At 36.6% G+C, this 27943-nt stretch overlaps 1 protein-coding gene and 1 long non-coding RNA gene across 6 annotated transcripts in view; one reads left to right on the forward strand and one right to left on the reverse strand.

Annotated features, from left to right (window-relative positions):
- LRRCC1 (leucine rich repeat and coiled-coil centrosomal protein 1) overlaps nt 1-11293 on the reverse strand; it is a 41179-nt gene extending 29886 nt beyond the window's left edge. The window contains exons 1-6 of one of the 5 annotated variants that reach the window (XM_050800268.1): nt 11051-11293; nt 8637-8842; nt 8266-8331; nt 5352-5519; nt 3153-3328; nt 2845-3054 (exon numbers count right to left, since the gene is read on the reverse strand). In XM_050800268.1, the coding sequence (XP_050656225.1) occupies nt 2845-3054; nt 3153-3328; nt 5352-5519; nt 8266-8331; nt 8637-8842; nt 11051-11148 (924 nt within the window). In that variant the 5' untranslated portion in view covers nt 11149-11293. The other 4 variants (XM_050800269.1, XM_050800272.1, XM_050800270.1 and 1 more) reach the window with 4 other exon arrangements.
- A 31-nt stretch (nt 11294-11324) lies between these two features.
- The window catches only part of LOC126960596 (uncharacterized), a 77283-nt gene continuing 60664 nt past the window's right edge, over nt 11325-27943 (forward strand). Inside the window, exon 1 of the long non-coding RNA XR_007728072.1 lies at nt 11325-11485. This is a non-coding gene — a long non-coding RNA (uncharacterized LOC126960596). The remainder of the gene's footprint in view (nt 11486-27943) is intronic.

A 27943-nucleotide genomic window follows, 5' to 3' on the forward strand; every position in this document is an offset into this window, starting at 1 on the left:
CTTATAAAACTGAACATACATCTACCCTATAACCCAGAAACTGTACTTCTAGCTGTTTACTGAAGAGAAACAAAGATACATGCTTACAAAAAGATTATACAATAATATTCATTGCAGCTCTACTCACAAACCTCAAATAACCCAGGTTATAAGCTACGTTATAACCTTCAACAGGACAATGGAAAAGTAAAGGGTAATATATTCACAGAATGGCATACTTCATAGAAATAAGTACTGATATACATAATAGCATGGATTTTTAAAAGGTTATGCTGAGTGAAAGAAGCCTTACACAAAAGAGTATACACTGTATGATTCCATTTATATTAGGTTCTAAAACAAATATTAAATAATATATAGTAGACTAAAAATCAGAAAAGTGATTGCCTCTGGAGGCAGTAGAGGACTGCTTGTGGGAGAGGCCATAGGGAACATGATGTTAACCTTCACAGAAGTTTGGATAACAGATATATGTATTCTCAATTCAGGAAATATGCAGACCTGATTTTACATCAAAGAAAACACCTAAAAAATATTTAACTCTAATTAATGATATGCATGCTTAGTATTTAGGGAGAAATGTACTAATGTGTGTAATTTACTTTGAAATGTGTCATAAGATAGTCTGATACATGAATAGATAGCTACATGACAAAATAAATGTAGTAAAACCTTAAATGTAGAATCTAGTTGGTGGATATATTGATATTCAATAAGAAATTCTTTCAAGTTTGCTGAAGAATAAAAATGCTCACAATAGAATGTTGGAGAAAAACTAAAATAAAGGCAAAACAGCTTTTCACAGATATAAAATTTCCCACTTCGGCAGGGTAATTATGATTTTAAGTCCCATGATTAAGAAAAACAAATGTCTTTATTATAGTACAGCACATTGCAGTAATATTATGACTTTATAAGTTGATACTCGAGATGAAATCATTTGAGTGTAAGAACAGCTCAATGCAATTCAAACTGCATGTGTACTCTTTCCACCAAGATAGACAGTTAACAAGAAGTCATTTTCTTAAACATTTTAAATATATATAGCAGAGAATCACCTTTCTTTCCAGATAGCTAGACTCCTGTTTTTGGTTAACAAAGTAGAAAGAACTAGCACTGTAAGTGAGAAGCATGACACAGTTGAAGAATTTGATTGGACATAAGGAGATATGAATTTGGAGCTCAACTATCTTGCAAATAAAGTACTTTTAAATAAGTGATTTAAATTCTGGAACTTCTTTTCTACAACACGGACAATAATGCATTAATCTCTATCTACTTGATTGGGTTGTCAAGAGAATAAAATGAGATCAGCCAATAAGAAACTGAAATGTTCACTTCACATTAAAGACATTAAAAACTTCAATCTAAGTTCTTTCATTGGTAGAAGAGTCAGCCATTAGAAAAGATGAAAGATGAAACCTGAGGAAATGGAGGAGTCCAAAAGTCCAGCCATACAGTATCAATGATGTCAAATAATACGTAGGCCAGCATTCCTGTCTCACTTCTATTACTATCTCCTTATTGGCTCAAACTGAAATCTCTATGGATTTCTGAAACACAGAATCCTCACAGCCTTATTCACTTTCACTCACCTAAGGCAGACCTCTTGTGTATCCAGCATTGTTAATATTATATAAATAATAGTTCAGGATTAAAAACCTCCTGAACCATAACCATTTCATAAGCATTTTCTACTCCTCCCCCCTTCCTAAATTTGAGAAAAAATTTTGACTAAGAAAATTTAGTTATAGAGGTTGGGCGTGGTGGCTCTTGCCTGTAATCCCACTATTTTACGAGGCTGAGGTGGGAGAATCACTTGAAGCCAGGAGTTTGAGACAAGCCTAGGTAACAAAGCGAGACCCAGTCTCCACACAAAAAATTTAAAAATTAGCTAGGCACAGTGGCATGTGCCTATAGTCCCAGCTACTCAGGAGGCTGAGGTGGGAAGATTCTTGGGCCCAAGAGTTCGAGGCTGCAGTGAGCTATGTTCATGCCACCATACTCCAGCCTGGGTGACAGAGTAAGACCCTGACTCTAAAAAAAGAAAATTAGTAATAATAACTTAGTTACAAATTTTTAAGTTGAACTAACATTTGACTAATAGCCTCTTTGACCTATAGCACTATCTTTCTATCCTACACCCAGCTAGAAGGGAAATAAAGTAATAATCTATTGCAGTCAGATAGTAGTGGTACCCAAGAGAACCACCGCCACTGTGGATGATAGTGAGAATGCTGGAGCGAGGGTTGGAGACCTGAATAGCAGTAAATTCTAGGAATTGTAGTTCATAAACATAGCTCACAGATTCTAAAAACTAGAGATTCAGTAGCAGGGGTAAAAAAGGATTAACAGCTCAGGAAAGTATAGATTGATTAGGTGATGGTCTACTGGAAAATGAAATTGATACAGGAACTATGTAAATTAACCTGCCATTCAGCTGTAAGTTGTAGAGGTGATTTTGACCGTTAGTCCACTGAAGAGATCATACAGGCCAAAGTATTCCTTTGCGTTAAGTAACACTGAGTCCAAAGAGTTTCCCCCTTGCTTATGGTGGAAATAAAAGGTGGGTGGAATGGAAGTAATGTGAAATACTGCAGAACAAGACAAAGAAATTACATAATGAAGATGTAAAGGAAGACAAGTAAAATGAGTGAAAAATTTGTTACCTTTTACTACCATTATGCAATAACAGAACCCTATTTCTATAGAGGAAAACAAAAATATATGAACAGTGATGCATTAAAATAGGTTGGTCAGCTAGTACATAATTTTTATTTTACATTTTCTTAACTATGTTTTCTTCAATAAACATGTCTATAAAGAAGTAGGAAAAATAGTTACTTCATTTAGAAGTTGTAAAATTTGATCATCTAATTTCTGAAGTTTTATCTCATTCTGCAAATCGCTTTCATGATTACTTTTCTCTGGCTCAGAAGACTGACACACGGACATAAAAGACGTCAACACAGCATCACTTGGTGGACTTGCAAACTGTTCCAAGGGAACTAACTCATCGATGGGTGCTGTTATCACTGGCATTCTATCAATGATCTATGACACAGAAACAAACCAAAATCCTTTTAATTTATATTCACTTATTGAAATTTGAAGGTATTTTTTATATTACGAAAAAAATGTAAATACTATACCTCATCTTCACTTATATTTAGGGGAGAATCAGAAGAAACTAAATTATCCAAAAGACCCTCTAGGCACTGCAGCTGTGATGAATTTATTTCTGCCAAATTTACTGGTTCACCAAATATGTTCTTGCAATCTAGGATTCTAAGCTGTGGCAAAGTCTGGAGAATAACTGCTCTGTACCCTTGGAAACAAATCATTCAAAATGAAAACTTAAATATTAAAAAAAAGTCAATTATTTCTAGAATAAACCAAATTTATCAGCTACCAGATATATCCCAGGGAATAGTTTCAGAAGGCAAATAATAAACTTGTTACTTATTCAACTTCTCCAGCATGTAATCATTAAAATATAAATATAAATCATTACATATAAAAGAAACAAAACACTTCTCCTCCACTCTCCATTCCTCTCAAATAACCCTCCTGATGAAGTTCAAAAAGTGAAAATAACTATCTCTAAAAAATTACTTTAAATATATAATGCATAAAATCAGCAGATATTTATTCTAGGAAGGAAGCTAAACATGTCTTTTATTTTTTAATATGATTAATATAAACAACATAAATGAACATAAAGCAGGATGATGTGGATAATGACCAAAATGACCAAATTTCCCTAATGAAGTCTCAGTATTAGCAAAATATTCCCTTTGTTCTTTTAAATTACACATAACTAATATTAAATCAGGTAAACTATCAAGTAATCAAGAATAATATGTGTATTTTCCCTAAGAACAATTAAATCTGACAAATTAACATTCCTTTGGTACTACGGTTAACAGGAGCACCTTAATCCTGCATAAACGTAATTTTAAAACTATTTCTAATAAAGACCAACAGAGTGATTGGAAGAATTCCAAAAGTAAGAAAGAAGTCTGACAAATTAGTATTAGAAATCTTGAGGGAAGACAAGTTTTTTCAGCAACAAGTTACCTCTCAATTCTTAAGGGAGGGTGACTGTATTGAGAGAAGTACCTAATCTAGGAAAAAAGATGGAAAACAAAGATTCGAATTGTAGAAACCAGAGGTTCTTGAGACAAGATTTAAAATAAAAAAAAAAAAAAAAAAAATCCAACCCGAGGGTTTACCAGAGAAAAGAAAAATGCAAGGCTTTAGAAATATGGTTTTCTTTCCAGGAAAGGGTTTCCTCAGAAAACTCTCAAATCTGTCTTGATTTTCAGGGAGACTTTATGGAAAACAATAGGAAATATTTTCCACCTTCGGAAAACAATTACCAAACATATCAGATTTTCTTCTGTGAAATAAAATTACCAACACAGGTTTCCCATGCTGCAAAAAGCCTTCTTGTAGTTGTGTATGAATAATAAAATGAAGCCTCTGTAGCTAACTTGTACTCAAGCAGATCGTTAGAATGTATATTCACATTCTACACATTTCTCTCTTATTGTTTGGTTAAGCAATATAAGTGAGTTCTAGAAATGACAGTCTGGTCTGCTTTATCTTTGTCAACTTGATTGATTCCCAATTAGCTCAAATAGCATTTCAGCAGCACTAGCATCTCTATATATTAAACTTTCTCAAAACAAAATCATTTATTAAAAATGTAATAAATTCACATAATATGAAATTCAAAAGGAACATAGTGAAAAATTTTCTCATTTCTTAATCTCCAGTTGCCCAGTTCCCTTTCCTGGAGTTAGCCAATATTATAATTTTTTAAAAGTGTGTATTCTTCTAGATGTTTTATGTACATACTGAGCACACACACACATGCATGCATACACATATATGTATGTATGTAATGTTTGTGTCTGTGTATGTGTGTTACCCTTTTCACACAAATGGTGGCCTACTGTATGCAGTACTTTACAACCTGCTTTTCATCCTCCTAATGTATCTTGGACATAATTATCCATTAGCAGATAAAGAGATGCTATATTCTTTATTGTGGCTGCATAGTATTATACTATTATTAATAGAATGTACCATAATGATACAATTTTGAGGCATTCACTTATCAAATATGAAACTGCCTAAATAGGAGAATCACTGAACTGTTAATCTTGTGTTCTGTAACAGTCATTAGTCTTAATACACTAATTTTATTTGTAACCATGTTTTCTCCAATATAGAAAATGTTGCAAAGCTGAAGACTAAAATGAGGTCACAAATGCCAATTTCAGGAAAATAAGGAAGCTCTGAATATTAACTATTAGAAAAAATATTAAATTAATTGTTTTTACCTGGTAGTCGACAGACAGGGTTATCATCTCCATCTTTCTCCAAAATAAGATTGGTCAGGAAGTGCAATCCTATCGTACACTGAAGTAAGTGATGGATACTATCTATACAATTACTATGTAGATCAATATACCTAAGTTTATGCTTAATTCCATGAAGGGGAATCAACCCTGCAATAGGAAAATAATTCTTTAAATGCCACAGCAATAGTCTTTCCAATAGCTAATTAGAAATAGTGGCTAGACAGGTTATACTTTTAGAGGCAAACGGGCAGCATTAATAAGATCTTGCTGTGAACAGCTATATCTAATGAATAGGCTATCGGTAAAGTTATTTGTTGTTTTGAAGAAACACAAGTTTAACATTTCTTTGAGGCTTTAGTCCCCGAGGTTCCTGGGCTCTGGTTCTCTTCAAAACAAAATAAATCAAAAGAACTTCCCCAGGTGGATGCACACACTCATATGAGAAAAAGGTAAAGCAATGGCTTTAGGCTGCCTCAACACATCAGTCTTGATTAGCAGATATAAGCAAACCCTGTAGTACACTTCAATTTTGCTGGTTTGAATATAAAATAAATACAACAGCATTCATTTAATTCCCTGGTAATATTTCTCATACAAGCTTATCTAGAACATTTTGTAGCAGTTGCTATTGGTGCCTGGCCCAACTTGGACTTCAGCTGCAGCTGTCATGGACGAGTACTAATTGTACAATGGCAGCGTACCCTTCAAGTACTTACAGTTTCTTTTTCTGCCTCAGAACTTTCTCCAAAATGGAGAAACCATTTAAAAAGCCATGTAATCATATGAACATTCACGTACAGGTCTTTGAGTGGACACATTTTAATTTCTCTTTGGTAAATACCTAAGAGTCAGACTGCACAATTATATTTAAGGGTTATGTTTACCATTATAACAATAACAAACTGTCAAACTCAGCCAGGCACAGTGACAGCCAGTACAGGCTCACGCCTGTAGTCTTAGCACTTTGGGAGGATGAGGTGGGTAGATCACTTGAGGCCAGGATTTCAAGACAAGCCTGGCCAACATGGTGAAACCCTGTCTCTACTAAAAATATAAAAAATTAGCCGGGCATGGTGGAGCATGCCTGTAGTCCCAGCTACTCAGGAGGCTAAGACAGGAGAATCGCTGGAACCCAGGAGGCAGAGAGTGCAGTGAGCCAGGATCACACCACTGCACTCTAGAGCGAGACTTTATCTCAAATTAAAAAAAACCAAAAACCTCCTTTCCAAAGTGGTTGTACCATTTTAAATCTACCAGCAATGTATGCAAGTTTCAACTGCTTCACAATCTCACCAGCACTGTCACTGTTTTAGCTATTCTAGGGGTGAAATGGTATTGTGGTTTTAATTTGTATTTCATTAATCACTAAGGATTCCAACCATTTTTTTTTCATGGCTTATTTGCCATTTATGTATCTTCTTGGGGAAGTGTCTGTTCAAATCTTTTGCTGATTTTTTTGGGGGTTGTTTTTCTTCCCCACTATAATGTAAGCCCTGTAACTTATCTTACTTATTGTTGTTGGTTTTTGCATCACTATAAGACAGTGTTTGATATAGTGATCTTCATAAACACGTACTGAGAGAATGAACTATCTTATCCATTCACATTTTTTAGATAAGGAAATTGCATCCAAAGAGTAAACACCTCGCTCAACATTACACAGTAATTAATGACAAGGCCAGGGTTGAAACTCAGTTCCTTCTTTTTTTTTTTTTTGGAGATGGAGTTTCACTCTTGTTGCCCAGGCTGGAGTATAATGCCGCAGTTTCGGCTCACTGCAACCTCTGCCTCCCGGGTTCAGGCGATTCTCCCACCTCAGCCTCCTGAGTAGCTGAGATTATAGGCACACGCCATCAAGTCCGGCTATTCTTGTATTTTTAGAAGAGATGGGGTTTCTCCATGTTGGTCAGGCTGGTCTCGAACTCCCGACCTCGGGCGATCCGCCCGCCTTGGCCTCCCAAAGTGCTGGGATTACAGGCGTGAGACACCGCGCCCGGCGAAACTCAGTTCTAATACCTCACGTCTTTAGAGGAAAAAAGGTTTTAAAAAACTAAAATACAGTTGTTACTTCAGCTTAAGGGTACAAACTAGGTCTTTTTATTTTTTGCATACTAAGCAGCTGGCACAGGGTAGTGTTCTTTTAGTGGGGGAGAAGAGTCAACCAATGAATCAGATTGTTTCAAATATTGATAAGGATTGTGAAGATATTAGAGGAATTCTGCTAGTTCTAACAGATAATTCTAAGAATAGTTATGAAACTGTTCAACTTATCAGCTACATCAATCAATTAAAAAAGGCAACACTTTGAAAATCTTCTTAGCTGTATTACAGATAAAAAGAAAATATCATTTTATTTGCTCCTTAACTTGCAACAGCCTTTGGAATGCGGCATGTCACTGTTCAACATGGTAGCCATTAGCTACACGTGGCTTTTTATTTTCGAAGTAAAATTAAGTAAAATTACAAATTCAGTCCTTAAGTTGCACTAATTATATTTCTAGTGCTCAATAACCACATTTGGCTACTGGCTACCATACTGAACACAGATTAGAACATTTTTACCACTGTGAAAGTTCTATTGGAACTATTCTTCTCTATATAACAGTACATTGACTAATTGGCTAAAATTAAAACATATTCCCTTAAACTGGATCCTTTCCAATCAAGTTTTTCCTGCTACTGATTACCTTGGTTTTTACTTCTAAATTTTGTACTCAGCTGTGGTTCTGGCACCAACAAAACAGAATTATGACTGGAATACACTCTGTAGATGAGCTCTTTGGCTAAAAATTAGATTAATATTCAGAGATATCCAACATGCTTAGCTGAGCTGTTAACTTATCACATGTGGCAAAACATTTAGCATACAGAAAACATAAGCATTTCTACTTACCACTAAGATCATTTATGTGGTTGTATGATAAATTTAGTCTAGTCAGATTAATTAGTTCTTCAAGTCCTAAAAAAAAAAAGTAAAATAAAATAAAGCCTTTATAAAATTTAAATAATTAATTAGAGAGATATAGCATTACAATGTTATTTCAGACTGTTCCAGTCTGGTAACAGCGAAATCACTTTTATTGGCATTTAGAAAAAACAGAATTTTAAAAAAATTGACACTTTTTTGGAGAAAATATTTTGTATAATGAGTTTTGGACTCAATTTTTAAGAGTTTCTGATAATATTTATTCCATTCTTTTGGGAAAAAAAAGGACCTAAATCATTTTCCTTATGTTAAGTGTTATAAGAAAATCACTTACAAACCTTCTACTTTTGTAATCAAATTGCAGGACAAATTTAATGTGCAAAGTTTTGTCAGTGTCTTTAGCCCTTCAATTCGACTTATTTGATTAGATGACAGATCTAGATGTCGTAAATTCCAAATATGATCAATGGCTTCGATCTTGGAGATGTTATTGCAATGAAGATTGATGGCATGAAGAGTTGAATCTAAAGATAATTCTGATATGCTACAAAAGAAAATATATATTATTAAAAAAAAGATTTTAAAAGCATGACCAAATAACTAAAATTAACCAAACAGCATGCAGATACTAAATATGTGCTCTATTCATTGTAGAATGAAATCTTTCCTATTTGTGGTACCTTTGAAATGTCTCACAAAACACAGTGCTTCTTACAACACAACCAAGTATTTTGGATTATTTATACAAATGAGAAACCGCTCAAGGGAGGCAAGTGACAGTGGGCATTTCTAACTCCTATATGCAGTCATCAGCATATATTGAAGGCAGTGCTGAATAATAGTTAATAACTGTAAAGGCTTTGGAATCTTAATATCCCAGTTCGAATCTGCATTCTACCACGGTTTTGCTGTGTGATTTGAGCAAATGACAACTTAAGCCTCAGTTTTCTGACCTCAATTAATTCTCACAATAACTCTAAGCAGTGGGTATCTTAAGGATACCGAAGTGTATAGAAATTAAATAGCTTGCCCAAATTCTTGCAGTTATGTTAACAGAGCGTATGTCAATCCAGATCTCATGCTGGAGATTATAACTTTATTTTCTTCTTCGTGTGCAATAGCTATTTAATCCACAGTCTATTGCATTTTCAAAAAGAAACCATGTTATTGCAATTTCTGTTGAAAAAGTCCCTATTCTCCCTTGTTAAAAGTTAATGGATCTCCCCTAAACAGAACTCATCTCTTCACTCCAATTACTATTTAAAACTGAAGCTTCTCCTGAAGACAGTAGTTCCAGGAACATAAACTACAGTGCACACGGTTTGGAGTTGCTGGATGGGAGATACAGCCAGGAACAGGGACACACAATGTCATGGGCATCTGCTGTAGGTTCATTAGCAGCTATCTTACAGTTGTAGGAAACTTAACTCTGACAGCAGGGAAGCATTTGCAAATTTCAGACTAGCAACCTTTAAATGTTACTATCTGGAGCATTTCGCAATTATCCCGCCCTGTCATTTACTTGAGTTCTTTCTTAGTGCCAGACCTTATGCTATCAACACATGCTCTTAATGACAGTCATTTATTTTCTGACACATTTCAGTTTCTCGACATTAATAATGTGCAGATAATGCGAGATCGTAGAAAAAGCACAGTGAAATTAGACGGAAAATGGGTTTGAATCCGAACTTCATTCTTTACGAAGTGTTTAAAGATGAACAAATTGTCAATAGACTCTGAGTCTCACTCATCACTTGTAAATGAGAAAAATTACTACCTTGTAGAATTACCGTGAGGATTAGTGATAATGTATATAACATGCACACACAGATGGCATTCAGTAAACGGCAGCTAGTATTAAATAGAAATGTAAAATGTCCCTTGAACACCATCTTCTTGGGATCATCTGGCAAAGTTTAAATCAGAATCCAGAACAACATGTTTAATTATCAGTAGCAAAGTTCGCGTAGAGGACACGCTACAAAGGAACAGCATATGCAAAGGCACAGAGAAGTCTGCTATGGAACTGCCTGTAGCTCAGTACAGCTAAATAAAGTGTAAGTGGAGAAATGTTAAGAGTCGAGACTAAAGAGCCTCAAGTGCAGGCGGAGACCTGCTTTACAGAATTGCAGAACCAAGTGCCTCATACGCTTTGCACAAGTCGGGGCTTCGAGAGAGGGAAACGGTGAACTAAATATAGTAAGTTTAGTACTTTCAAAAAGTATATGACTATATGTATTGCAGTGTTCTGTAACAGACAAATGATTTCGAAGGGAGGCAAGGAGAACTGAGGCAAAACTAACAGGCAGCTGCGACTGCCCGCTCATAGCTGCCAGAGATACTATCCTGCAGGTTTTTTTTTTTTCAGAGGGAAGAAGAGGAAAGACGAGAGAACACGAGAAAACCAACAATTAAACGGCAAGCAAAGGAATAAGTAAGCAAAACCAGCAGAAGGAAACAGTGGTCATAAGCTGGTGGAGGACAAGGTCTTGGGGGCAGTTTCAAGGCTAAGCAGAGTCGTGTGAAATGCTGGGCAGGAGACAGGGGCGGGAAGACATCCATCCATGGCTCATTCAACCTGGCACTTCGGCAGAGCAGTTTTGGAGAAGTGGGGAGGCCGAAAGCCAGACTGCGTTCACTTATGGTCTTGGTAAAGCAGTGCCGCGCCTCCGCTCCGCTGTGGCCGCCAGCCACCCACGGCCCCGGCCCTGGCGAATGCGCGGGTCGCTCCCAGCTGCGGAGGGCCCTTTACCTCTGCAAGCCTTTGTCCATGAAGCATACATCCCCGCAGCTGCTGTCGCCGTCTTCGTTTTCCACTTCCGCCTCCGCCGCCGCCGCCGCCGCCTCCATAGCACCGGCGACGGGGAGCGGGGTCTTAACCGGCACCCAGCGAGGGGTCCCTGAGCTTAGGACACGCCTCCCGGAAGCGCGGAAGTGCGGCCCGAGGGGGCGGAGCGAGGACCCACCCTCCAACTGACAGCCGGGAACTTTCCCGCCCTGACGGCTCCGCAAAACTGGAATCCTCGTCCCCACCGTGGAGTTCTTTCCCTTTTACGGCATCTGCGGGTGCGACTCTTCAACTTGCTGTAAAGTGAAACTGCTTCCCGGGCGTGTAGGAGTTGGAGAATGAATGGATTTGTCCTGTGTACCTAGTAGCCGACTGACTTCTGAATGCGGTTTTCACAGGGTTTGGCTTTACGTTCCTTTACATAGTCTTACATACCTATAAATTGTTCCACTGGCCATTGCACCTCCTGTTGATTCATTGAACATTTGTGGGATGCCTTACTGTATGTAGTCACTTCCCTGTATGAGGAAGAAAAAGATGAAACTTATTCTTGTTCCTGGAAACATTCACAGTTCAATAGAGGAAACAGAATTGCCATACAGTATGACGAATGCTAAGAATAACACAAGGACATCTAAACCAACTCTAGAGTGATATGGGTAGTGGGTACGTTTTCTAAAGGAAGTGATTGATGACTGAATAGAGTCTTGCTGGGTCAAGGGGAGCTCTGGATGAAATGGCATTACAGGTGGGAAAGCAATACCTGTATGAGGTCAAATAACCCTCCTGGCTAGATTGCTTCCTAAGGCATAGTAATATTTTAAAACGGAGAAAATGGTGCAGTAGTCCATTTGAAGTGGTCTATTTCCTTTTGAAATAACTCATACAGACAAAAATAAAAAAGATGTTTTAAAAAATGAGCAAAGCCCACACGGCATATAGGACACCATAAAGTGACCAAATATTCAAAATTTTGGAGTCTCAGAAGGCAAAGAGAAAACAATAGAGTTAGAAAAGCGGTTCAACAAAATACTATATGAAAACTTTCCAAGTCTAGCAAGAGATTTAGACACCCAGGCACAGGAGGCCCAAAGATTCCCAAACAGATACAATGAAAAAAGGTTTTCTTAAAAAAAAAAAGATTCATCTTATTTTTTATTTTAGATTCAGGGGGTACATGTGCGGGTTTGTTACATAAGTATATTGCATGATGCTGAGTTTGTGGCTTCTAATGATCCTGTAACCCAAATAGTAAATATAGTACTTGATAGGTGGTTATTCAACTTTTGCCTTCTCCCTTTTGGACCCCCCAGTGTCTATTGTTCCCATCTTTGTGTTCATGCATATCCAATGTTTAGCTGCCACTTAGAAGTGAGAACATATAGTATTTGGTTTTCTGTTTCAGTGTTAATTCACTTAGGATAATGGCCTTCAGCTTCATCCATATTGCTGCAAAGGACATGATTTTGTTCTTTTTTATGGCTGCATGTTGGTGTATATGTGCCACATTTTCTTTATCCAGGCTATCATTGATGGGCATCAGGGTTCATTCCATGTCTTTGCTACTGTGCTGCAATAAACATAGGAATGCAGGTGTCTTTTTGGTAAAATAATTTATTTTTCTTTGGCTAGATACCTGGTCATGAGATTCCTGGGTTCAATGATAGTTCTATTTTTAGTTCTTTGTGAAATCAACAAACTGCTTTCCACCATGGCTGCAATTTGCATTCCCACTGATGGTGTGTAAGCATTCCTTTTTCTCTGCAACCTCACCAACATCTCATATTTTCTGACTTTTTAATAAAAGCCACTCTGCTGCGAGATGATATCTCATCATAGTTTTGATTTGCATTTCTCTGATTATTAGTGATGTTGAGCATTTAAAAAATATGTTTATTGGCTGCTTGCATGTCTTCTTTTGCAAAAAAGAAAAGAAGAAGTCTCCTTTATGGCCCATTGTAGTCAAACTGTTAAAAGTCAAATACAAAGAATTCTGAAAACAGCAAGAGAAAAATTAGTCATTTATAAGGGAACTCTCAACAGACTAACAGTGGGTTTCTCACCAAAAACTTTACAAGCCAGCAGAGACTGGGATGATAAATTCAAAGTGTGAAAGAAAAAAACAAAAAAAGCCAGCCAAGGACACTGTAAACAATAAAGTTATCCTTCATAAACGAAGGAAAAATAAAGGCTTTCCAAGATAAGCAAAAGCTGAGGGAATTCATCACCAGTCGACTGGACCTACAAAAATGCTCATGGTAGTCCTACATACGGAAACAAAAGGACAATATTTACCAGCATGAAAACACACAAATATAGAAAGTCCACTGGTAGATCAAACACACAAATAAGAAAAAGAAAGGACTCAAATATTACCATTACAGAAAACCACCAAACTACAATCATAAACAACGATAGAGATGCAAAGGAACAAGGAATATACAAAAATAACCAGAAATCGATTAATAAAATGGCAGGAATAAGCCCTCACATATCAATCATAACCTTGAATGTAAATGGATTAAATTTTCCACCTGAAAGATATACCTTGAATTAATGGATTAAAAAATGACCCAACAATATTCTGCCTAGAAGAAACTCATCACACTTGTAAAGACACATATGGACTGAAAGTAAAGGGAAGAAAAAAGATATTTTATGCAAATGGAAACCAAAAGCCAGCAGGAATAGCTATATGAATGTTAGACACAATAGACTGTAAGTTTAAAAAAGAGACAAGAAAGGTCATTATGTAATGATAAAGGGATTGGGCACAGTGGCTCACGCCTGTAATCCTAGCACTTTGGGAAGCCGAGGCGGGCAAATCGCCTGAGCTCAGGGGTTTGAGACCAGCCTGGGCAACATGGTGAAACCCCGTCTCTACTAAAATACAAAAAATTAGCCAGGGTTGACTGCATGTGCCTGTAATCCCAGCTACTCAGGAGGCTGAGACAGGAGAATCACTTGAACCAAGGAGGTGGAGGTTGCAGTGAACCAAGATCACACCACTGCACTCCAGCCTGGGCAACAGAGTGAGACTCCGTCTCAAACAAACAAACAAACAAACAAACAAAAGAGCAATTCAGCAAGATGATATAACAATTCTAAACATATATGCTGTCTACACCAAGGCACCCAGATGTATAAAGCAAATATTATTAGATCTAAAGGGAGAGAGAGATTCCAACACAATAATAGTAGGGAAAATTTAAGCACCCCATTCTCAGCATTACATAGATCATCTAGACAGAAAACAATAAACAAACGAACAAACAAACAAAAAATGTTTAATTTAAACTGCACTTTATACCCAATGGATCTAACAGACATTTACAGAAAATTTCATCCGAGAGCCAGAGAATACACATTTTTCTCATCAGCATAGGGAACATTCTCCAGGATAGACTATATTTTAGAACACAAAAAATGGCTTAACAAAATTTTTAAAAATTAAATAATGCAAAGTGTCTTCTCAGACTCCATTAAAACAAAACTAGACATCAATTACAAGAGGAACTTTAGAAACCTCACAAATACATGGAAATTAAAGCACATGCTCCCAAATTATTGAGCAAGAAAGAAATTAAAGAGGAAATCAAAAAATTTTTTAGACCAGTAAGAATCAAAACACAACATACCAACATGTCTGGGATACAGCAAAAGCAATGCTAACTGGGAAATTTATAGTAATTAATGCCTATGTCAAAAAAGTAGGAAAGATTTCAAATAAACAATTTAATGATGCACCTCAAGGAACTAGAAAAGCATGAAGAATCCCAACCCAACATTAGCAGAAGAAAAGAAATCATGAAGATCAGAGCGGAGCTAAATGAAATAGAAGCTTAAAAAAATACAAAGGATCAACAAATTTTTTTTTAAAAAAGGATAAACAAAATTGATAACATGCAAACAAAATTCACTAGCTAGACTAACCAAGAAAAAAAGAAGATACAAGTAAACAAAATCAGAAATGAAGAAGAAGGCATTAAAACTGATGCCACAGAAATACAAAAGAGTGTCAGAGACAATTATGAACAACTGTATGGTAATGAACTGGAAACCCTAAAAGAAATGGTTGAATTCCTTGATACATACAACCTACCAAGATTAAACCAGGAAGAAATAGAAAGCCTAAACAGACCAATAATTAGTAGCTAGATTGAATCAGTAATAAAAAGTCTTCCAACAAAGAAAACTCCAGGACTGGATGGCTTCATGCTGACTCCCACCAATTTTTCAAAGAAGAACCAAAGCCAATTCTCTTCAAGCTATTCAAAAAAATTGAACATGAGGTAATTATCCCCAACTCATTCTCCAAGGCCAGCATTACACTGATACCAAAACTAGACAGGGATGCAAAAAGTAAAGAAAACTACAGGCCAATATCCCTGATGAACAGATGCAAAAATCCTCAATGAAATACTAGCAAACTGAATCCAACAGCACATCAAACAGATACTAAATGATCGAGTGGAATTTATTCCAGGGATGCAGGAATGGTTCAACATATGCAAATGAACACGTGATACATCATATCAACAGAATGAAGGACAAAATCCATATGATCATTTCAGAAGATGCAGAAAATGCATTAGATAAAACTTAGTATTTTCATAATACAAAATCTCAACAAACTAGGCATAGAAAGAACATACTTCAATATAATAAAGGCCATATATGAAAAACTCACAGTTAACATCATACTGAATGGGAAAAAGCTGAAATCCTTTCCTCTAAGAACTGGAACAAGATGAGCGTGCCCACTTTCAGCACTCGTATTTGACATACTACTGGAAATTATAGCTAGAGTAATCGGCAATATAAAGAAATAAAAAGATACTGAAATTGGAAAAGAGAAAGTTAAATTGTCCCTGTTTGCAAATGGCATAACCTTACATCTAAAGAAACTTTAGGATTCTACCAAAAAACTCTTAGATCTGAAAAATAAATTCAGGAAAGTTGCAGCATAGAATTTCATCATACACAAATGTAGCATTTCTATACACTAATAATGAACAAGCTGATAAAGAAACCAAGAAGGCAATCCCATTTACAATAGCTACAAAAATGAAATACTTGGAAATAAATTTAGCCAAGGAGGTGAAAGACAGCCTTTCTCTGCAAGAAAAGCTACAAAAGACTGATGAGGGAAATCGAAGAGTACACAGTCAATTAGAAAGCCATCTCAAGCTCACGTACCAGAAGAATCAACCTTGGCAAAATGACCATACTGCCCAAAGCAATCTACAGATTTAATGCAATCTCTATCAAAATGCCAACGTCAATTTTCACAGAAATAGAAAAAAGAATCATAAAATTGGTGTATAGAATCAACAAAGGGCTTGAATAACTGAAGTAATCCTCAGCAAAAGGAATAAAGCTGAAGACATCACACTACCTGACTTCAAACCATATTACTCGGCTATGGTAACCCAAACAGCATGACATTGCTATTTAAAAAGACACATTGACTGATAGAGAAGAATAGAGAGTCCAGAAATAAACCTGCATACTTAAAACCAAGTGATTTTTGACAAAGGTGCCAGGAACATACATTGTAGAGAAGATATCCTCTTTAATAAATGGTGCTGGGAAAATCAGATATCCATGCAGAAGAATGAAATTGGACTACTATCTCTCACCATATACAAAAAGCAGCTGAAGATGGATTATAAACTTAAATGTAAGACTCCAAATTATAAGGCTACTAGAAGAAAACAGAGAAAACATTTCAGAACATTCGTCTAGGCAAAGATTTTATGGCTAAGACGGCAAAAGCATAGATAACAAAAACAGAAATAGAGAAATGGGATTAAAGTTAAAAAACTGTACAGCAAAGAAAGCCCTCAAGAGTTAGGATACCTGCTGAATGGAAGAAAATATTTGTAAACTATTTATCCAACAAGGGATGAATATCTAAAATATGCAAGGAACTCAACAGTAAAAAAAAATAATAATTTCATTAAAAAGTGGGCAAAGAACGCAAATGGACATTTTTAGAAAGAAGACATACAAATGATCAACAGGTACATGAAAACAATGCTTGTCATTAATCATCAGGGAAATGCAAATCAAAATCAGAATGAGATATCATCTTACCCAGTTAGAATTGCTTTTATTAAAAAAGAGAAAATGTAACAGATTCTGGCAAGAATATGGAGAAAAGGGAACTCTTATACACTGTTGGTAGGAATGTAAATTAATAGGGCCACTATGGAAAACAGTATGGAGAATTCTCATATAACTAAAAATAACACTACCATATGATCCAGCAATTCCACTACTGGGTAATTATCCACAGGAAAGTATATCATTATATCAAAGGGATACCTTCACTCTCATGTTCATTGCAGCACTATTCATAATAGCAAAGATATTGAGTCAACCTAAATGTCCATCAACAGATGAATGCATAAAGAAAATGTGGTAAACACAATGGAGTATTAGTTGGCCCTAAAAAGATGAGATCTTGTCATTTGCAGAAACACGGATGGATCTGGAGGTTATTATGTTAAGTGAAGTAAGCTATGCACAGATTGAGAAATATCACATGTTCTCACTCATATGTGGGAGCTATAACAGTTGATCCCATGGAGGTGGAGGTAGAAAGAATGGTAGATAATAGGCTGGGAAGTGTGTGTGGGTTGGGGAGGATGGATGAAGAGAGATTGGTTAATGAGCACAAACATACAGTTAGGAGAAGTAAGTTCTAATGTTCGATAGCAGAATAGGGTGCCTAGAGTTAACAACAATGTAGTGTATGTTTCTTTTTCTTTCTTATTCTTTGAGACAGAGTTTTGCTCTGTCTCCCAGGCTGGAGTGCAGTGGCGAGATCTTGGCTCACTGCAACCTCCACCTCCTGGGTTCAAGAGATTCTCCTTCCTCAGCCTCCTGAGTAGCTGGGATTACAGGTGTGTACCACCACATCCAGCTAATTTTTGTATTTTTAGTAGAGACAGGGTTTTGCCATGTTGGCCAGGCTGGTCTAGACTTCCTGGCCTCAAGTGATCTACCCACCTTGACCTCTCAAAGTACTGGGATTACAGGTGTGAGCCACTGCGCTCAGCCTGTAGTGTATCTTTCAAAATAGCTAGAAGAGATGACTTAAACTTTCTTAACACATAGAAATAAGAAAATACTTAAGGTGGTAGATACCCCTAATATTTTGACTTGATCATTACTCATTCTATGCATGTAACAAAATAGCATATGTACTCCATGAATATGTACAAATATTAAATATTAACAACACAATTAAAAAATCTGTTATCCCACTCCAAAATCTGTGGAAGTTGGCCAAAAAAATTCATAAGGGAAAATTTATAACTTTAAATAAATGCATTACATAACAAGAATAATAACAGCATTAAAGACTGAAAATCAGTAAACTTTCAAGGAAATAAAAAAGGGAAAGAATAAAAGAAATCCTAAATTAATTTATTAATTAAAATAAAGAATATGGTCATTTCAATGAAGAACTAAAAGTAATTTTTCATGATTAAAAAAGTAGTTAACAAACTAGGAACAGATGGAACAATTGTAACTTAATAAAGGATACCTTTGAAAATCCTACAGCAGTGTTACCCAATAAAACATTAAAAGTATACCTGCTATTGTCTAGAAATGATACTCAGACCATCATGATTGTAACCATATCAATTGTCCTAAAACTTACCTCGCGTTTCATTCAATCACAATAAAAGTCCCAACAGAAGCTTTCCTGGAACTTGAAAATATTATTTCAAAATATATGTCATTTCAAAAATGGTATTTTGATGAAAAATAAAGCAATTAACCATATCAAATATATAAAATATTTAAAAACTGTGGTTATTATAATTATAATATAGACAAATAAATGGAAAAATTAACACTATAGGAATAAACTTTTATAAATATGAAAAGAATTTCTATTACAGCAAATTTATTTACTCACAAAATTTCCTTTCAAAAATATTTCTTTTTCAAATAATCAGATCATGTCTTTTTTTTTTTTTTTTTTCCTTGAGACTGAGTCTTCTTCTGTCTCCCAGGCTGGAGTGCAGTGGTGAGATCTTGGCTCACTGCAACGTCTGCCTCCTGGGTTCAAGCGATTCTCCTGTCTCAGCCTCCCATGTGGCTGGTATTACAGGTGCACACCACCATGCCTGGCTAATTTTTGTATTTTTAGTAGAGACAGGGTTTTGCCACATTGGTCAGACTGGTCTCAAACCCTTGACCTCAGGTGATCCGCCCTCATCTGCCTTCCAAAGCGCTGGGATTACAGGCGTGAGCCACCACACCTGGTCTGATCATGTCCTTTGCAGCAACGTGGAGGGAGCTGGAGGCCAGTATCCTAAGCAAACTAACACAGGAACAGAATACCAAATACTGCATGTTCTCACTTATAAGCGGGAGCTGAATAATGAGTACACATGGACACAAAGAAAGAAACAACAGATACTGGGGCCTACTTAAGGATGGATGGTTCAGGGAAGGTGAGGATCAAAAAACTACCTATTGGGCACTATGCTTATTACACAGGTGACAAAATAGTCTGTACACCAAATACCCATGAAATGCAGTTTACCTATAAAACGAACCTGCACATGTACCTCTAAACCTAAAAGTTAAAAAATATCTCTTTTTTAAAACAAAAGTGGAAACGAATTTTTAAAGCATATTGACATTTTACTGCCATTTTAACATGATTTCTTTGTCCCTAGTTTTATTCTTAAGAGTTTAAAAATACATGATTAGCTAATCAGTTTTTCAGGAACAGAAAAGGAATCCAGCTCAGTTATAATTATTTATTTTTATTTGTCTTGTTTGTATAAATTTACGGGCTACAAATGTAATTTTGTTACATGCATAGATTGATTTCACAGTGGTGAAGTTGAGGCTTTTAGGATATTCAACACTTGAATAATATACATTGCATCCATTAAGTAATCTCTCATAATCTATCCCTTTTACCTCTGCTTAATGAATAGTAAACGTATTTTCTCTTCCATTAGATTTTCATAATAACATTTTTTAAAAAATCTAGCTTACTTTATTGTAAGAATATAATGTACAATACATGTAATATACAAAATATATGTTAATACACTATTTGTGTTATTGGCAAGGCTATTAGCAGTTAAGTTTTGGGGGATTAAAAAGTTGTATGTGGATTTTCAACTGTTTGGGGGTCAGCACCTGTAGCCCCTGTGTTGCTCAAGGGTCAATGGTATATGCAAGGGCTTATTTTGAGATTCTCTATTCTATACCCTTTGTCTATATGTTTGTCCTTATACCTGTAAAACAGTGTTTTGATTACTGTAGCTTTGCAGTACGTTTTGAAATCAGGAAGTGTGATCCCTCCAGCTTTGTTCTTCTTTTTCAAGATTGATTTAGCTACTTGGGGTTCCATGAGATTCCATATATATTTTAGATTTTTAAAATTTCTGTAAAAAATATCATTGGGCTTTTGACAGAGATTGCATCGAATCTGTGGATCTCTTTGGGTAGCATTTGACATCTTAACAATATTAAGTCTTCCAATTAATGTGCAAGGGCTACAGTTCCATTTACTTATGTTTTCTTTAATTTCTTTCAACAACGTTTTGCCGTTTTCATCGTGCAAGTCTGTTACCTTCTTGGTTAAATTAATTCCTAAATAATTTATTCTTTTTGCTGATAGGATAGATGAAATTATTTTAATAATTTCACTTTCAAATTATTCATTATTAGCGTATAAAAATGCAACAGATGTTTGAGCATTGACTTTGTTACTTTGCTGAATTCATTTATTAGTTCTAGCCATTTGTGTGTGTGTGTGTCTTTAGGATTTTCTATATCTAAGATTATATCCTCTGTGAAAAGGATAATTTTACTTCTTTCTTTTAAGTTCAAATTCCTTTTATTTCTTTTTCTTGCCTAATTATCCTGGTCAGAACCTCAAATACTATATTGAATAGAAGTGATGAGAGTGGGTATCCTTAACTTGTTTATGATCTTAGGGGAAAGGCTTTCAACTATTCACCATTGAGTACAATTTTATCTGTGAAGTTGTGCTATATGGCCTTTATTGTGTTGAAATTCATTCAATCAATACCTAATTTGTTGAGAATTCTTATCATGAACGATTATTGAATTTTGTCAAAATTATTTTGGATCAATTGAGATGATCATCGATTTTTTCCTTCATACTGTTAATGTAGTACATTATATTAATCAATTTTCATATATTGAATCCTCCTTGAATTTCAGGAATAAATCACACTTGGTCATGTTTTATAATTCTTTTAATATGATGCTTAATTCAGTTTGCTAGTATTGTGTTTAGGATTTTGGCACCTATTTTCTTAAGGAATATTGGCCTGTAGTTTTTCTTTTTTTGTAATGAGTTTGGCTTGGTATCAGGGTAATGCTGACCTCATAGAATGATAATGTTAGGAAGTGTTCTGTCCTTTTCAATTTTTTTGAAAGGTTTTAGAGGTATTGGATTAGCTCTTTTTTAAATGTTTAGTAGAATTCATCAGTAGAGCCATCAGGCCCAGTGCTATTCTTTGTTAGATTTTTGATTGCTGATTCAATATCCTTATTAGTTATAGAACTACTCAGATTTTCTAACTCTTCATGATTTAGCCTTGGTAGGTTTTATGTGTCTAGGAATTTGTCCATTACAATTAGGTTATCCAATTTATTGGCATAGAGTTGTTCATAATACTTTCTTATACTCCTATTTATTTCTGTGGAATCAGTAATAATGTCTCTACTTCATTTCTGATTTTAGTAATTTGAATCTTCTTTTTTTAAAAAAACATTTATTTATTTATTTTATTATACTTTAAGTTCTAGGGTAAATGTGCACAGCATGCAGGTTTGTTACATATGTATACATGTGCCATGTTGGTGTGCTGCACCCATCAACTCGTCATTTACATTAGGTAGATCTCCTAATGCTATCCCTCCCCCATTCCCCACTCTGCGACAGGCCCCGGTGTGTGATGTTCTCTACCCTGTGTCCAAGTGTTCTCACTGTTCAGTTCCCACCTATGAGTGAGAACATGCGGTGTTTAGTTTTCTGTCCTTGCGATAGTTTGCTCAGAATGAGGTTTCCAGCTTCATTCATGTCCCTGCAAAGGACATGAGCTCATCCTTTTTTATGGCTGCATAGTATTCCATGGTATATATGTGCCACATTTTCTTAATCCAGTCTATCATTGATGGACATTTGGGTTGGTTCCAAGTCATTGCTATTGTGGATAGTGCTGCAATAAATGTGCGTGTGCATGTGTCTTTATAGCTGCATGATTTATAATCCTTTGGGTATATACACAGTAATGGGATCGCTGGGTCAAATGGTATTTCTAGTTCTAGATCCTTGAAGAATTGCCACACTCTTTTCCACAATGGTTGAACTAGTTTACAGTCCCACCAATAGTATAAAAGTGTTCCTATTTCTCGACATCCTCTCCAGCACCTGTTGTTTCCTGACTTTTTAATGATTGCCATTCTAACTGGCATGAGATGGTATCTCATTGTGGTTTTGATGTGCATTTCTCTGATGAGTAATATCCTGAAGAGTGTTTTCCAACTTGGCTCCATTCTCCCTGTCACTTTCAGGTACACCAATCAGACATAGATTTGGTCTTTTCACAGAGTTCCATATTTCTTGGAGGCTTTGTTCATTTCTTTTTACTTTAAAATTCTCTTCTTGCTTCATTTCATTCCTTTGATCTTCAATCACTGATACCCTTTCTTCCACTTGATCGAATCAGCTACTGAAGCTTGTGCATGCATCATGTAGTTCTTGTGCCATGGTTTTCAGCTTAATCAGGTCATTTATCGTCTTCTCTACACTGTTTATTCTAGTTAGCTAGTCGTTTAATATTTTTTCAAGGTTTTTAGTTTCTTTGCAATGGGTTCGAACATCCTCCTTTAGCTCAGAGAAGTTTGTTATTTACGATCATCTGAAGCCTTCTTCTCTCAACTCATCAAAGTCATTCTCCGTCCAGCTTTGTTCCATTGCTGGTGAGGAGCTGCGTTCCTTTGGAGGAGTAGAGGCACTCCGATTTTTAGAATTTTCAAGTTTTCTGCTCTGGTTTCTCCCCATCTTTGTGGTTTTATCTACCTTTGGTCTTGATAATGGTAATGTACAGATGGGGTTTTGGTGTGGATGTCCTTTCTTTGTTAGTTTTCCTTCTAACAGTCAGGACCCTCAGCTGCAGGTCTGTTGGAATTCGCTGGAGTTCCACTCCAGTCCATCTTTGCCTGGGTATCACCAGTGGAGGTTTCAGAACAGCAAATATTGCGAATGGCAAATGTTGCTGCCTGATCTTTCCTCTGGAAGCTTCATTTCAGAGGGGCACCTGGCTGTATGAGGTGTCAGATGGCCCCTACTGGGAGGTGTCTCCCAGTTAGGCTACTCCGGGGTCAGGGACCCACTTGAGATGGCAGTCTGTCCGTTCTCAGATCTCAAACTCCGTGCTGGGAGAAGCACTACTCTCTTCAGAGTTGTCAGACAGGGACGTTTAAGTATGCAGAAGTTTCTGCTGCCTTTTGTTCAGCTATGCCCTGCCCCCAGAGGTGGAGTCTACAGAGGCAGGCAGGCCTCCTTGAGCTGTGGTGTGCTCAACCCAGTTTGAACTTTGTTTACTTACTCAAGCCTCAGCAATGGTGGATGCCCCTCCCCTAGCCGCACTGCCACCTTGCAGTTTGATCGCAGACTGCTGTGCTAGCAGTGAGCGAGGTCCGTGTGTGTGGGACCCTCCAAGCCAGGCGCAGGATATAATCTCCTGGTGTGCCATTTGCTAAGACCATTGGAAAAGCGCAGTATTAGGGTGAGAGTGTCCCGATTTTCCAGGTACCATCTGTCACGGCTTCCCTTGGCTAGGAAAGGGAATTCCCTGACTCTTGCACTTCCCAGGTGAGGTGATGCCCCGCCCTGCTTCAACTCACACTCGTGTGGCCTGCACTCACTGTCCGACAAGCCCCAGTGAGATGAATCTGGTATCTTAGTTGGAAATGCTGAAATCACCCATCTTCGGCATCACTCACACTGGGAGCTGTAGATTGGAGCTGTTCCTATTCGGCCATCTTGGAACCTCCCTGAATCTTCTTTTTTCTTACTGTATCTAGCTACATATTTGTTAATTTTGTTGATCTTTTCAAAGAATCAACTTTTGGTTTCATTCATTTTCTCTATCGTTTTTCTTTTAAAAATGTTTTATTGATACATAATAGTTGTACATATTTTTCTGTACATTTGATAAGTTGATACATTCATATAATCAAGTCAAGGTAATTGGGATATCAGTTTTCTTAACTATTCATCTTTTTTATGCTAAGAAGATACAAATTGTTCTCTTCTAGGTATCTTGAAATGTACAATCAATGTGAACTCTAATAAGCCTTCTGATATATCAAACACCAGGTTTTATATATATATGTATATAGTATGTGTGTATATATATAGTGTTTGTATATATTTATATAGTGTATGTATATATATAATGTATGTGTGTGTATATATATATAGTGTGTGTGTATATATAGTGTGTACCCATTCATCAAGTCCTCTTTCTTATCACCTACTCCAGCCTGTTCTTGGCCTCTAGTAACCACCAGTATGCTCTATCATTATGAGAGCCACTTTATTATGAGTTAGAACATGCAATGTTTGTATTTCTGTGCTTGGCTTATTTCACTTAATATAATGATCTCCGGTTCCATCCATGTTGTTACACATGACATGATTTCATTCTTTTTTAAGGCTAAATAATATATTCCATTGTGTATATATATTACATTTTCTTTGTCCATTCATCCATTGATAGAAACATAGGCTGCTTCCATATTTCAGCTATTGTGAATATTGTTGCAATAATCATGGAAGTGCAGATATCTCTTTAATATATTGATTTCCTCTCAGACATATACCCAGTAGTGGAATTGCTGAATCATACAGTAGTTCTAGTTTTAGATTTTTGAGGAACCTTCATACTGCTTTCCATAGTGGCAGTACTAATTTACCTTTCCATCAAAAGTGTGTGAGGGTTTCCCTTTCTCCACATTTTTTGCCAGCATCTGTTATTACCTCTTTTTTTTTTTTAAATAAAAGTCATTCTAACTGGTGTGAGATGGTATCTTGTTGTGGTATGATTTGCATTTCTATAATGAATAGTGATGTTGAGCATTTTTTTTCATATATCTGTTTACCATTTGTATGCCTTCTTTTGAGAAATGTCTATTCAGATCTTTTGCCCATTTTTAGATTGAATTATTTCTGTGTTTTTCTGTGTGTTTGCCATTGAATTGTTAGACTTCATTATACATTCTATTTATTTTCAAACTATCCATCTGACAAGGGATTATTAATTATACAGAGTCAGTGTAATTACTAATACATACATTCTGTTGTACTTAAGTTAAAGTCTCAGATCAATTAGAAATGTCAACTTAAACACTTAAGAGGAAAGCTACCTAGTTTTAAAAACTAGTCCTAATAGTTTATGAAACTTTTTTTTTTTTTCATCTAGTTGGATCTGGGACTCTGGTATGTATGTTGGTGGAGATGGGGGACAAGAGGGAACATGTTTGAGGTCAATACTGCCTCATTTTGCTGCTTAGAATCTTGTTAAAGTAGCCTTAATTACTGAAGTGACATAAATAGAATATGGATAGGAATGAAGATCATTGAGATTCAGAAAAATGGCAAAACCCAATCCAAGAAAACTAAGAATCACAATAAAATGATACAGTAGCTGAAAGATGAAATAGCCAGTGTAAAAAAGAACCTAACAGATGTGACAGAGCTGAAAACCACACTACGAGAATTTCACAATGCAATCACAAGTATTAACAGCAGAATAGACCAAATTGAAGAAAGAATCTCAGAACTTGAAGACTGGCTCTCTAAAGTAAGAGAGTCAGACAAAAAGAAAGAATGAAAAGGAATGAACAAAAGCTCCAAGAAATAAGGGATTATATAAAGGGGCCAAATTCATGAATCATTGGCATCTCTGAAAGAAAGGAGAGGAAAGCAAACAACTTAGAAAACATATTTCAGGATATCATCCATGAAAATGTCCCCAACCTTTTTAGAGGGGCCAGCAGTCAAATTTAGGAAATACGGAGAACCTCTGCAAGATTCTACACAAAAAGATCATGCCCAAGACACACAATCTTCAGATTTTCCAAGGTTGAAATGAAAGAAAATGGTAAAGGCAGCTAGAGAGAAAGGGCAGGTCACTTACAAAGGGAACTCCATCAGGCTAAAATCCTACAAATCAGAAGAGATTGGTGGCCCATATTCAACATTCTTTTTTTGCTGTTGTTGTTGTTTTGAGACGGAGTCTTGCTCTGTTACCCAGGCTGGAGTGCATTGGCAGAATCTTGGCTCACTACAACCTCTGCCTCCCAGGTTCAAGCGATTTTCCTGCCTCAGCCTCCCGAGTAGCTGGGATTATAGGCGTGCACCACCACACCCAGCTATTTTGTATTTTTAGTAGAGACAGCGTTTCGCCATGTTGGCCAGGCTGGTCTCAAACTCCTGACCTTCAGCATTCTACCCGCCTCAGCCTCCCAAAGTGTTGGGATTATAGGTGTGAGCCACTGTGCCCTGCCAAAGATTGTTAATATTTTAATTTTTTTATTTTAATCTTTATTTTAGATATCACGCTTAGATATTTTCAATGGGAGAGTTGATTTGAATAACTGAGCCTGCTATTAACGGAAATTAGAATTTGAGAGTAGCCTGGCTAAAAATACAAAATTAACCAGGCGTGGTGGTGTGGGCCTGTAATCCCAGTTACTCAGGAGGCTGAGTCAGGAGAATCGCTTGAACCTGGGAGGTGGAGGTTGCAGTGAGCCAGGATCATGTCACTGTATTCCAGCCTGGGTGACAGACCAAGACCCAGTCTCAAAAAAAAAAAAAAAAAAAAAAAAAAAAAGGCTTGGGACTTTCCATTATCTTTTAAGATTGTCAATATTTTATTTTTATTTTTTATATATATATATATATGTATTTTTTTTTTGAGACAGAGTCTCACCCAGCCTGGAGTACAGTGGCGCCATCTCAGCTCACTGCAACCTCCGCGTCCTGGGTTTAAGCGATTCTCCTGCCTCTGCTTCCTGAGTAGCTGGGATTACAGGCGCCTGCCACTGTGCCTGGCTAAGTTTTATATTTTTAGTAGAGACAGGGTTTCACTGTGTTGGCCAGGCTGGTCTCAAACTCCTGATCTTGTGATCCACCCGCCGCGGCCTCCCCAAGTGCTGGAATTGCAGGCATGAGACACCGTGCCCGGCCTTTATTTTTTATTTTTTGAGGCAGAGTCTTGCTTTGTTGCCCAGACTGAAGTGCAGTGGTGTGAACTTGGCTCACTGCAACCTCTGTCTCCCAGGTTCAAGCAATTCTCCTGCCTCAGCCTCCCGAATAGCTGGGCCTACAGGTGCATGCCACCATGCCCGGTTAATTTTTGTATTTTTAGTAGAGGTGGGGTTTCACCATGTTGGCCAGGCTAGTCTTGAACTCTTGACCTAAAGTGATCTGCCTGCCCTGGCCTCCCAAAGTGCTGGGATTACAGGCATAAGCGGCCATGCCAAGCCAAAGATTGTCAATATTTTATTTTTTTGTTTTATTTTTTATTTTAGATATGCTTAGATATTTTTAATGGGAGAGTCGATTTGAAGAATTGAGCCTGCTATTAATGGAAATGAGAAGTTTTTTCTCAAATTCGTCTTACCATTTTATTGTTTTTAAATATTCCCTATTCCCTGGTTTATGTTGAGCAATGTTCCAATGTTTCTCCTGATTTTACCTTAATTCGATACATTTTTATATTTCTATTTCACTTTTCCCTGAATTTTGCCAGCTTACATTTTATTTCT

Source organism: Macaca thibetana, chromosome 8 (genome assembly GCF_024542745.1).
Source record: "Macaca thibetana thibetana isolate TM-01 chromosome 8, ASM2454274v1, whole genome shotgun sequence".
Classification (NCBI taxonomy): domain Eukaryota; kingdom Metazoa; phylum Chordata; class Mammalia; order Primates; family Cercopithecidae; genus Macaca; species Macaca thibetana.